Here is a 13,202-nt window from a genome sequence, read left to right as displayed (position 1 = left end):
AGTTTAAATTCGCAAGCCTGTGTTGCCTATTAGAATCAACTACAGATTAATGTAATATAAACTAATCAGTTATTTAAATTATGATAAAATCAATTAATCAAAATTAGTGTTTCCAATTATTACTGTTTTAGACAATTTCAACAAATGATTTATCGAAATTATGGTTAAATTTTCTGTCACAAAATTTTGTTTCAGCAAATGCCACAATTTTTTTTTCAGCTAGAACACTGTGTTAATCAATTAATTGATCAAAATACTACTAATTGCCCAGCTCCACTGGTCAGTTTGAATATCTTAATTCACCCAGGAGGGTCGGTGGTGATTTGTTTTGCCAATTACATCTATATTAATTAACTTAATACGTGTGTCAGCAGGAAAAAGTATACAAGACTTTACAATCTATGGGCCTGTTGATTGATACAGAGGTAGAAGTGGTCCCAGGACAGTGGGAAATGACTTACAGAATCACCTTTTGGCCAGAATTAAGGGTTAGTCAAGACTTTGGCTTAGTCAAACAGCTTTGGTTTTAACTACTGGAATACTTGACAATAGTCTCCAATCCCAAATTTACATGGTCCTTTCAAGACAGAACCATTATCAAGCTTTCTGTGTGCCACAAACTTTAATGAAAATGTGGAGCCTCCCCCTTTCTTATAGTTGGGTGGTCTTTAAACGAGTTAGTACCAGCATGACAAAGCTATAGTCTTACCCAGTTGCACCAAATTTTGTTAAAATTCTGGTCTATATTAAGTAGATAAGAACCAATATACGAAAGCCTTGTACTTCTCTGGGTCTAACCAAAGAAAGCCCAGTTGATATTTAGGTCATTCCTGTTGACGTGAATCATTTTGATACTGTGCTCCACTAACCATGCTATCACTAAAATTATGTTTATTTATACAATGGTTGATCAACATAGGAATAGCTTCAGAATTCATAAACATTTTAGAAGATTACATACCAATAAATACATACAGATGGGAAGTAGCCAGATACTCTAGATCTATTATCTTTTCAATAACATAAGTGGAGGTCCACTTGCAATTTTTAATCTTCTTATTCAAGTTTTTTTATCAAACATTATCACAGAGAATCCATCACTTCTCTTTAAAAAAGATCTACTAGGCCAAACATGGTCATGTAAGGTGTCATGTGTTCTCCATACTTATATTTTTGCTATCAAGTTACTATACTTATTTGACTTATGGGACTGATGACTGTACTTCAGTTTTCACAGCTGTTAATTGTACAGATATGGTGGTGGCAGGACTGGCTTATAATACACTTGTAGATCTTGCATTTACCCCACTTGCAATTACTTCTTCATTTAACTGGCAAGAAATGAAAATGTAATTTTGAAAGGTTACTAGCCTTAATTTTCTGTCACAATTTGGGTTTCTTGCCATCTGTAAGGAACTTAATAGATGTTATGTCCATTTCTCATACAATGAGTTTTGTCTCAAAAGATGCAATGAGCTTTTGCTTTGTTTTTATTCATTCCTTGAGTTCATTGTTTGTATTCAGGTTTCACCTAAACCTCTTTGGTAGATCCAGCTGCCTATTTTGATGTAAACTGTGACCAGAATTAGATATATGGTGTAACATAGAAGCTAACCCTAGTTCAATTCATAATAAAGAATATCACTGGTCTGCTTTTAGTTATGGTTGTAATAATCCAAACAAGATATTGCATATATTTTTTTATCAGTTCACAATTTAGTTTGAGATTTCAGTGAGAACAACCATGTCAGACCCAAGAAAAACAAGACACAGAAAAGACATGATTAATACTCATGCCTTAATGATTATCTATGAATAATTTTGGAAATAACACCATTTTTTTTATTGTTTCTTTGAAAATTTTTTCATGCCAAATGAGTACAAATCTTAAGCACTTTTCAAGATTCAAACGTTATAATTTTTCTATACTGAAAATATATTTCTGATAGGTACTTACCTCCTCTTACAAGATTAGCTATTCTCGTTCAGTGCAAATGTTTTTCGCATGCCATAATCTTTGAGCTCCCACATACCTTACAACTGATTGATTCAAACAAGTCTTGCATGTAAATCATCATGTGATGACTCTCCACCAATAAGAGTGCAATACACTCTCTTGACGCATGTGACTCCTTCCAATCGATTCTACTGAATTATCGCTTCAAGTTTTAGCAAAAATGAAAGAACTGGTTTTCAGTGGGGAGGAAGTGTGAGAAGAGATAAGTACCTATCGAAAATACATTTTCAGTGTAGGAAAATTATAACTTCTGATATGGTACATTACCTCCACTCACATAACAAGCTAGAATCCCACATTGAATAGGTGGAGGGACCGGTGCGAGGGAAAAAACAAAGCAGCATTCCTGAAAAGTGCCCAAAGAACAACCTGAAGGGATAGATCCTCATAGGAGAGGATCATACATGGGAGAATGCAAAACATCTGTACCAAGTATACTCTCCCCCCAGTTTGGAATGAGGTGTTGCAGACATGGGCAGAAAAAAGGAAGGAGCACATCCTTATGGGAGAGAAGAATGGTGAGATATGGATCCAAACCACCATATAACAAATCTCAACCCCTCAGTGCATTAAAATGTAGGTGAAAGTAAAAGGATGTGCCCCTAGGTGTAGAAAGACTAGGGCACAACAGACCGTACATGGCAAGTCAACTGCATCCAAAACCCAGGCAGCCAGGAACTGACATCCAAGCGGGGGTAGAAAAAAGGATCATACCAGCGGCAAGTCAACTACAAACCAAAACCCAGCTTCTTCAGAATAATAATAATAATAAAAAAAAATCACAAAGTTGAACAAATTAAAAGAACACAACAAAAACGTCTTGATATGAGTACACTAGTATTGGTAAAGAGTTGTTGCATGATAATTTACATGTGAGACGCAGTTGAAAAAAAAAATTCCGTAAAGAGGGCTGCACTGAACGAGAATGGATATTTATGTGAGAAGAGGTAATGTTCCATATCGGAAAGCAATTTTTTTCATTACTTTTCAAGATCTTTTGTAGAATAAAGGTCTTTAATAAGGTAATGGCTTGAAATTTATGATCCTTCTAAACTTTTACAAACACTTTATATGTATGTGATCAAGTGGAATTAGTGTGACTCCAGCTTATTTGGCCATTTTTCTCATGAAAAAAGTACCTGATTCTGAAGTTTAATTGGAAAATTGTATACTTTCAGCTATTGAGCATTTGTCATCCTCAAAACCTTTATTATCTAGCTAGTGGTACAATATGATTTGTTTCAATGATTATTTGTGTCAGGGGTTCTCGTTCATAGTCCAAACCCTTGCTCTGTAGATGAGAGCATTGCTTCAATTAACTTAGGGTAGTTTTAGAGCATGTTGCTGTTCTAAATGCTTAGTCATGAGAGTTTTTATACTTCAATGAAGAACATAAAAAATTACCTTCTTCATCTTGATGTTGTGTTTGGTGCTGCATCATTTATCAACCTCACTACATGAACTGAAAGGCCTATGACATGTTCCTCCACCCATAAGTATTACCATGACAGTACTGTATTATATAGTGGTATGGAACTGTGAACTTGGATATATAAATGTGTTAAACATGTCACTAAGGTTTGCATCTGTAGCAACACAGCATTCCATTAGCATATGCAATTTGTTAAGTATGATTAACCCTCAATACCCACGAACATATAATCTACTTAACACATTGTGCTACAAGAACAAAGATTAAAATATACTTCAATGACACATTATTTTAATTTACCCTGGTTACTCAGCTTAGGAATACATATATACAATTTTTCTTCCTCTCTATATAATTATTTTTAACTTAAGACATACCTGAAGTTGTATTGATATTCCAGGATGGGAGTGACATATGCGGGAAATTATCTGAGAAAATGCTGTGTAAAATAGATATGGAGGAAGTTTTTCCACAAAATTTGGGATGACCTGAAAAATGATTAAAATCCACAGAAATTGTCATACTAGAAACTAAATCTTAACGTATGATTATTCTTTAGCCTGTAGTTCTGCATAATATTAAAATAACATTAATTTTTTGTTGCTAAATAGAAAAAACAACAACAGTGAATTGTATGATTTGTAAATTGATGTTGTTTGAAATACAGAAGAGATTTTATTTACTTTGGCTGTCATAACGTTTAACATCCTTTCCCACTGTTCCAGGTACTGAGGAGGTTTCTTACTCTTCTGATGTTCTACAACTTGTGTGCCTAAGTCAAACCAAAGTGATAGCATCCTTGGCATGGAGTGAAAAAGATGTCTGCATCCGTACTGTAGAGAGCGCCCATAACACTGAACCATGTGGACGATAACTTCGCTGAAATATTGCATGTAATTAACAACTGTTCTTTGATATCAAATAAAAACACCATTGTAGTAACATTCTCAATGGAGAACAGGTTAACATTTAAGAAGTCAAAAATGTACTACTTTGTTTTACAGGTAAAAATGAAATGTCATTATTGCATAAGGTATGTTGATATCAATGTATTAACTATTTTGCACTGACAAGAAACTAAAATGAAAACGAGTTATATGAGAATCTGTTTTCTAGCAAACTTTACCACATATCTGGATCCCAGTATACAATTTTTACAATGTGTTTAACCTTCTGTAAAGCTGTTTACATTCTATTTACATGATAATTTCTTGTTCCCACAAAAGAGAAGAGGAAGGAGCTTACTATAGATAAAAGATGGTATTTATTCACTAAAATATTATTTTTTGTAACAAGTTTTAAAGCTTAAAAATTGACATAGAAACAGTAGTTTCTGTATAGTGGTACACACACACACACTTATTGGCTTATAAAAAGTCTTACAAAGGTATAGTTAATTTTTTTAGGATGAAATAGTGGAAAATATGATAGTTTTTATCTCTAGGTACACTGTAGAGGTACACTGCACCTAACTTGCAACCACCAATGTAACTACGAGATTAGTCTACTATAACTTTTGATAATGTAAGCACATCTTAATGAAATTTTGCAGACTATAAGTAAACATTACAAGTCTTTTGTACATAAAAAAAACAAACTTTTTAATTAAGTATTTTTAATAAAAACTTCTCCATGAATATATGGTGTCAAAGTGTTGAGTTCTCAGAGTGCAAATGCAAAGTGATTTTAATGTTAAGATTAAAATACCTTTTCTTCATATGAAAATTTCCAAATTTCATCTGTGTAATTCTAAAAACTTCTAAATAATTATCAAACGTTTTTTTTTTTCAGAACAATTTTATATCTTTTACCTGTTATTCTCTCTACCCTAACTCTATAAGGGGTCAGACAATTTGATAGACCTTGTAAACATCATAAAATATTTAGGAAATAAATCTAAATTACCTTCTTTTTTCTTTCTAGAATGACTGCAAATTGTTACAGGAAAACACAATTTGTTTATCTTAAATAGCTTAAAGCTCATAACAATATACATCTATTTATGCTTAATCTTATTGACCTTTGAATAATGAGTAATTAATAATCTTGCCACAAATCACTTGGCAAACATGCAACTGACATTGCTGTATCAAATTACGTAATCCACAAGCATACTTTGTGAATAATTTTTATTATTATTATTTTTTCATTGTCTTACTTAATCTAATCTAATAACGTTCTAATTTTTACATTTTAGTTACTTTTATAATAACAACTAAAGATTACAAATGAAAAACAAGAAATAAAGTACGTACTTAGGCCCTCGTGGTTTTTCTGTCAACTGTCAATGAAACTTAAACCTATTTTTAATAATTATGGTACTACTACTACAATATATAATTTCTTATTTAATCAAATAATGTACTAAGAACATTGAATAACAGCATATGAAAAGCAATGTCCTATAACTATCTTTATCTTAATTTGTAATGACTCTTATTGCTTTCTAACTATGCGATAAGAGTCGTTACAAATTAAGCTAAGCTTCTCAATGTGTTTCCTGTGAAACTAAAGTTTCAAACTTGAAGCAAAACACTCAATTCTCTATAAAGAAAACAATGTAACATAATATGTCATTTGATAGATTAAAACTATGGCATTCTATTGGTTATAAATAATATAGTATTACATGTGAGAGGGAACTATTGGCAATTTGTGAAAAAGAAGATGTGGAAGGTGGGCGTGACAAGTGAGTCTGATTTTCTAGTTTATGGCTCCGTAAATAAATAAGGTTAACTATGACTACAGGCTGGGTGTAATCTCAAACATTATGCACCTATACATATTTATTATTTTTATTTTCTTGACCTTTCAGCCATGTCTGATTAACAATAATGCCACAAGATGCAATCACATGGGGCACGAACATCTCATGTTATCATATCCAATAGCATAAAAATGGCCTTTAAAAAGTGCAACTGTCTTAGCTTTTTTACTACTCGTGCACCAGGTATTTTGTAACACACAATCACATTTCAGTTATAATACATTATGTATGTATATATATATATATATATATTATTACTATTTACAAATAAATTTTTAAATTTCACTTATTATTCATAAAACATAGAAAAATAAAAAAACAAATATACAAACAATGATCTTTACTACTTATGACTGTTAGTGTTGCAAAGTTTGTACTCGTTTGGCATAAACTTCTAAGCCTTGTTGAATTTCACACGTGAAGGATGTAAAACAAAATAATCTTTTTTGGTTTTATATATGCATTTTGAATATAAAAAAATCATAAATTACTATAGAATTCCACTGTAATTTACCAAGCTTACCAGCTATGCTGCATTTGGGTTTAAAAAATACATTTGATCACCATTTTGTTTACCTCTACACTTTAAGTTTCGAAAAAAAAAAGATGGTGATTTGGTGTCTAAAATCTTAGAAAGACTGAAAAAAAAACCATGTGGGTGAAAATAAGTAATGGAGTTCAGTGAGTATATGTAAACAAGTATTTCCGAAAATGGAAGAGGGGCAGAGCCACTGTGGTTGATTCATTAAATAGAATGATATCTCACCAAAGAGAAAAGATAGGAGGTTCTTATTTTATATTCCAGCTTTTGTGAATATTGGTAATTTGAGTTTCTAATTCATAAGAAACTATAGATGTTGTATTGCAGGCTTCATAAAATGTAATCTGACCAAACATACCATATGACAAACAAAAATTGATATTTAACAATTTTGTTTTAATACTTACTTTTAAATTAAGAAATTAACTAATTTATAATACTAAAATTTGAATTCTAATCAACAATTTGATGCCAAACGTATTGACATGCCCTCTGACCCCTACCCATTGGGAAACTTGTCTCAATAGGGTTAATGGCTATAAAAATTATGCTTTGCCTGAGTAATAACTATATTATAATAAGTAATTCACATTAAATTCCATACTTCTCAGAGGGGTGGTAAATAAACTAGATAAGAGAGGAGACCTAGGGAGGAAATGTCACAATTTTCATACTAGGGGAGATAGATGATTTAAAAAAACATTCTTTATAAAATTAAGAGCTTACATAATATTAATTTTTTTAACATTTGATTTATTAACTATGTTTTGTTACCAGGTTTATTTGAAAATGTTGATAATAATGTAAATTAAATTTTGAGTGTAACTCTGTCAAAAAAATACGTTGTGACATGTGCAGAAAAAGGTGCTCATATGGATAAGGTTAAACATTAAAAATATAGATATATGAAATTTAAAGGAAAAAACCATTAAAATTTATCAGTAGATGTTAATTCAACAGTGTTTGTGAAATGTCACATAACCCTGAAATTTTCAAGCAAAGACATTCAGTATATACACACACACACACACATATGATATAATCATGAACTTGTTCAACATAGAAAAAAAAAAATTGAGTATAAAAAATGTATGCTTGTACTGCATAAGAAATTTAAGAATAAAATCTTTTGTGAAAAAACAACAACAACCTAAAGACCCACCTTTTCTTCTCTGATTTGTCTAATGTGGTCATGACTCGGTCATAATACTTTGCTAAATGGAAGTGACCTTCTTCCCATTCAGGTTGAATGGCAACCACATCTCGGTACATTAAAATAAGGGCATTGCTCTCTAAGACAGCTGATTCTTCACTGTATTTGGCAAGCATCAATGTTGCCTAATAAAAATAACAGAAAATGATGTTAGAATAATTATACTTAATTATCCTAAATTATTTCATATACTCTATATTATTTATGTCGTGCTAAGTAAAATTTATACAGAGACAGAACTACTACAGTACTTAGATTTGAATTTATTCAAAAGCCCAATCTATACTACACATTTATATCTGAATGTTATCAATCCAGATGCAAAGAAGATATATTACTATTTTGAACTTATGGAAGAATAAGATCTTACAGTATTTGATCAGACTGAAGCTTCACATTTCACTGTTAAATAAACTAATTAAAGAACTATAAAATCTGGAAAAATTTAACAGTATGACATAGACAGCTATACATTCAACATAAACATATGAGATTGTGAAATGAGAATGGAAAAGCTCAGCTTTGAACTACAAATCATATCCTAATATTAGCAAAGTTAAATAATTACTTAAAAATGAAGAGAGACATTTCAAGCAGGTATGACACAAATGTATTGGTCTCATTAAAATTCACACAAAAGAAAAGAATACCATTGTTAAAATAATAAATAAATAACCCGCAACATTAAAATGGATAAACAATTAAAAATATTTTAAATTCAGGTCAATTTATAGCTTCTAAAATGTTGACTCTACATCAGGGGTGCACAACTTACTTGTTTGCTTGGGGCAGTTGGGAATGTGATTGAGTCATTTGTGTTTTCTACTAACTTTAAAACTATTTAACAAAATTTCTTTTAAATTGTGAAGCAGAAACTCTTAAATTTAATAACAGACAAAATATTTCCATCAATTAAAAAAAACGTTTTTTTCAACTTTGTGCATTAGAATTTCATGTCATGGACTGTACAAAATGAGTTGAAGGACCAAATTTGGCCTGCAAGCCATATGTTGTGCACCTCTGTTCTACATGTTTCAATGTCTTCCACATCATCATCAGGAAAAATGTTGAAACATGTAGCGTCAATATTTTAGAGGTCATAGATTGATCTGAATTAAAAATGTTTTTACTTGTATACCTATTTTAATGTTGTGTTATATATTAATTATTCTAACATTATACACAAGTGCCAAGAAAACAATATCAAATATCACCATGTTTAACTGACTTCTCTACCTACCCGTAAGCAAATAAAACATCTATAAATGTTTTTTTATTTTTGACCCCCAAAAAATAACTTTTAGTGAGAATCATTATTATATCTAAAAGATATACTAGAATAAATAAGAATTGATAAAATAACGTAATTAGTAAATTTTCATGTGTTCACTCTTTACCATGGTTCGTTTGTTCAAGTAAACAAGAGAATGACAATATGCTTGAAGAATTCATACAAATGTCCCTACAGTATTACTTCAGCTGTGTTTTAAGTCTGTTTCTCACCAAATTACAAATACGTAAAACATGACTGATGATATAAAAATGAGCTCACAACTTCTGCCACCTGTCTGTAAACTGTACTTGGAGTTTTTTTGCAAAACAGGCTCTAATTACATCAAATATTAAACATCAATTTTGGCTTCAGTTTGCCACCTCTATAATATGGCCATAATCTAGAAACAAATTTAAAAAGTTACACAATAATCACAATAGTCAACACAGCATACCAAGCTTCTCTTCTAATCACCAAACTGATGTATAAGCTTTAAAAACAGATATCTCCATTTCATGCTCAATTACACAAAGGCTACAAAAGCAGACATAATAAACAGAAACCTTATCAACAAAGTGCTAAGGTTTACATCACAAGATCTTCAAGAACAAAAAAAAGAAGTACAAGGACAAGAGAAGAGTACCTTGTAAAAACAAGGCTACACACTAAAAAGTGAATGAAGAAATGAATTAGAAGCTTACAGTTTGAACAATGAAGAAAAATCTGAATTTTTTGATTTCAGGTTAGTAATTACTACTCTTTGTTTCTTCTCATACTCAGCTTCATTAATTATAAAAAACTGTCAGCAGTAATAAAACTTCTGGACAGAATTGACTGTTGTAAGTATTAGTAAACACATTCCTAAGTCTTATTTTATACACATTGCCAAGCATCTAGTGCTCATACAGTGTTCTCCTTACAAGGTGAAATCTCCTGTACACCATAAAAATTGTAAGAACCCCGTTGGCAAATCAAGTTGCAGAGTGAAAACAAGGAAAAGGCATTATGACTTAAAATCTGAGAATCTTATAAAATCAGATCTTGTTAACCATACCCGAGAGTAATGGGAAAAAATGTTATGAAACAAAACTTGATTCTAATAGTATCTGAAACACAACACTTAGGAGACAATATAAAGATGATGAAAGGATATATACAGGGCGAGTCAAAATTATGTATACACACTTTGATATGTTGTATCTCAGAAAGTTTATTGAGTAAGAATGAACAAAAAAATGTTTTAAATACACTAGACACATAGAAATGTGATACATTAGAGATACGTCAGGTGTTCAACATGTCCGCCACTAACATGCATACACGAACGGAATAGTTTCTCAACAACCCAACATAAAGTGGTGCATATGTAATTTGGCCTGCTTCCTGTTGTATCATCACCCACAAATCCTGCAGTGTTTGTGGTTTATGACTGTACACTTTATCATTCAGGTATCCCTATGTAAAAAAGTTCGAGGAGAGTGAGGTCTGGAGACCTTGGGGGGTATTTAAAAGCATTCCTCCTGTGACAGTTCAATAAATTCAGTATCCAGATAGGCAAGGACATTAAAGTAAAAACATGGAGGTGCACCATCCTGTTGAAAGTACACTAATGTGTACGGAAACATGTTTCTTATTGCAGGAACTGCATCATTTAATAACAATCCAAGATAAGTCCGATTATCCCACAAGAGGAGAGTTCCATCAACACACTAATCTCTGGCAGGTTAAACATCTTTCCGTAGAGTTAAGTGTATATTTTAGCTGTAAAATGTACAACATTTCATTCATATTGGTCATGCTGTCTACAAAATATGGCTATTTGAAGCATTTATACATAATTCTGACTCACCCTGTATAATATAAAAAGTGATGGATGAACTACTTAATAACAGGAACTGGGATAACAGACATTCATCTTGTATTTATAAGTAGGTATGTTGTACATTAATTTGTGATTTTGTTTCTGTAACTTTTTGACATTTATTAATCAACAGGGTGTTAATTTTATATCATAGTTGATTTTTTGTAATTTGACTCAATGAATATTTAATTCATTGTTCTTTTAAACAATGTAATGGTCAGTAACATTTCAAATATTTATTCACTTGAGTCTGAAGTAGACAAGACTGCAATACCAGGCCCCAATGTGTGCATTCTTGTGTACGTTTTTTCATTCTTAATATTTAAACCACATTATGAATTTGAAAGAATAGTCTTTATGCTTACCTCCTCATTCTTATTACCTATTTTTATAGCATGTTGTACTCAAAAATGTACATAAATTATTATTGTTATATTACTTGCTGGTTGTCAATCCAATAAAACCTGTAGATCAATAATATACATGTGGTACAAACCTTGTAAATAAAATTTGCTTGTCATAAGTTTCATCTCCATTATGACCATCAAATCAATAATATCAATGTGGTTATCAAATCAGGATCAATAAAATTTCCACATGCAAGTTAGCCTTTTAGCTACTTTGAACATAAACTATTTTAACTAATGCATACCTAAATTCATTATGAAAACTTAAAAAAATATTTATTATCACCAACAGTCTTAACAATGGAATTTGTTAACTTTTAAACTACAAAACCATTGCTTAAAAACAGTAATCAACAACACAATATGTCAATTCTCTTATACTGTTAAAATCAAATTTAACTGGATATACATTAATGAAAACATCATTGTGATCATACAACTTAAAAGTTAACTTATTCATGAAAGACATACAGTAGCTTTTATTAACCCACAACTTATACTCAATGTTTTCATGAGACACATACAGAGTAGCTTTTGTTAGCACATAGCTTACTCTGTGTGTCTTTCATGCAAAAGTTGACTATAACTTTTGTTAGCACATAGCTTATTTTTTTATACAAAATATGAAAATGACAGCTATATTATTAAAGATAACAGAGTATTTTCTTACACTATATATTATTAAGTTCATACTACTGTTTAAAAACAACTATTTTAATTTAACACTAAATTCTTTTCTATATCAAATATTTTTTGGAACACGAAAGATCAAAGTAGCTTTACTGTCTTTTAAATAAAGTACGAAATTTCACATTACGTTAATACTAGTTTCAAGCCAAAAATAATTCACATAATATTTCCATTTGGGCATATGTCAAAGCTTCTGGATTAATGTAATACATAACTTTGTTATAAATCAAAAGCCAAAGATACTGTACACAGCAATATTTGCATTTGGCATAAGCCAAAGTATCTAAATAATGTAATATAACTGTTGCATGTCAAAACCTCTGTATAAATAGCATTTGTTATTACCTTGGCACAGGCAGCAGCCTCTTTCTGTTTTTGAGAAGATGGGTTATTCTTGAACTGAGAAACATCTGGAAAATGTTCCTGAATTCCTTTCTGTAGAATACTAATAGCTTGTTCTTGTTCACTCTGCATAACAAGTCACAAAACAAACATACACACATCAGTGTTTTAGCTATCTAACGAACTTTTAGAAACATGATATTTTCGTCTTGCAACAATGCATAGCATCCTACTTAACTGTTATTAACATCTATTGAAATCTTTTAAATATATTTAAAACCTCAATTTATATATATATATATCAATTATTACCTAATTTTAAAATAGTATTGATTTGCTACCAATTCACATGCATGCATGTTTCTATAAATCTGTTGTATAACACTAATTTTAAACATTCTTTATTTGATAACTCTTTGTGTTATCAATCCTTCTGTTTCATTAAAGTTTAAAATCACCAGAGAAAGGGAGTCCTGGTTATTTATCATTTACCACTTTTGTGGCATAAGATTTTGTTCCACATTTTTGATTTACCATTAGGCCTAGGTACGGTGTAACAGGATCATTCAATACAGTGCTTACATTATCACAAGTATAATTCAACATTATAAGAGGAGTGATAACAGGATCATTCTATACAGAGATCCAAGACCAGATTA

The 13,202-nt window shown here is 31.0% G+C and overlaps 1 protein-coding gene across 1 annotated transcript in view; it reads right to left on the bottom strand.

The window, feature by feature from the left end:
• The window catches only part of LOC106467654 (serine/threonine-protein kinase ATR-like), a 63,490-nt gene that overhangs the window by 41,869 nt on the left and 8,419 nt on the right, over nt 1-13,202 (bottom strand). The window contains 4 exon segments of the mRNA XM_013928026.2: nt 3,827-3,937; nt 4,133-4,328; nt 7,920-8,095; nt 12,547-12,669. Coding sequence (XP_013783480.2) covers nt 3,827-3,937; nt 4,133-4,328; nt 7,920-8,095; nt 12,547-12,669 — 606 coding nt within the window.

This window comes from Limulus polyphemus, unplaced genomic scaffold (genome assembly GCF_000517525.1).
Source record: "Limulus polyphemus unplaced genomic scaffold, Limulus_polyphemus-2.1.2 Scaffold2694, whole genome shotgun sequence".
Lineage (NCBI taxonomy): Eukaryota > Metazoa > Arthropoda > Merostomata > Xiphosura > Limulidae > Limulus > Limulus polyphemus.
Note: the sequence above shows the minus strand (reverse complement) of the source record. Positions and strands in the feature narration are given on the sequence as shown.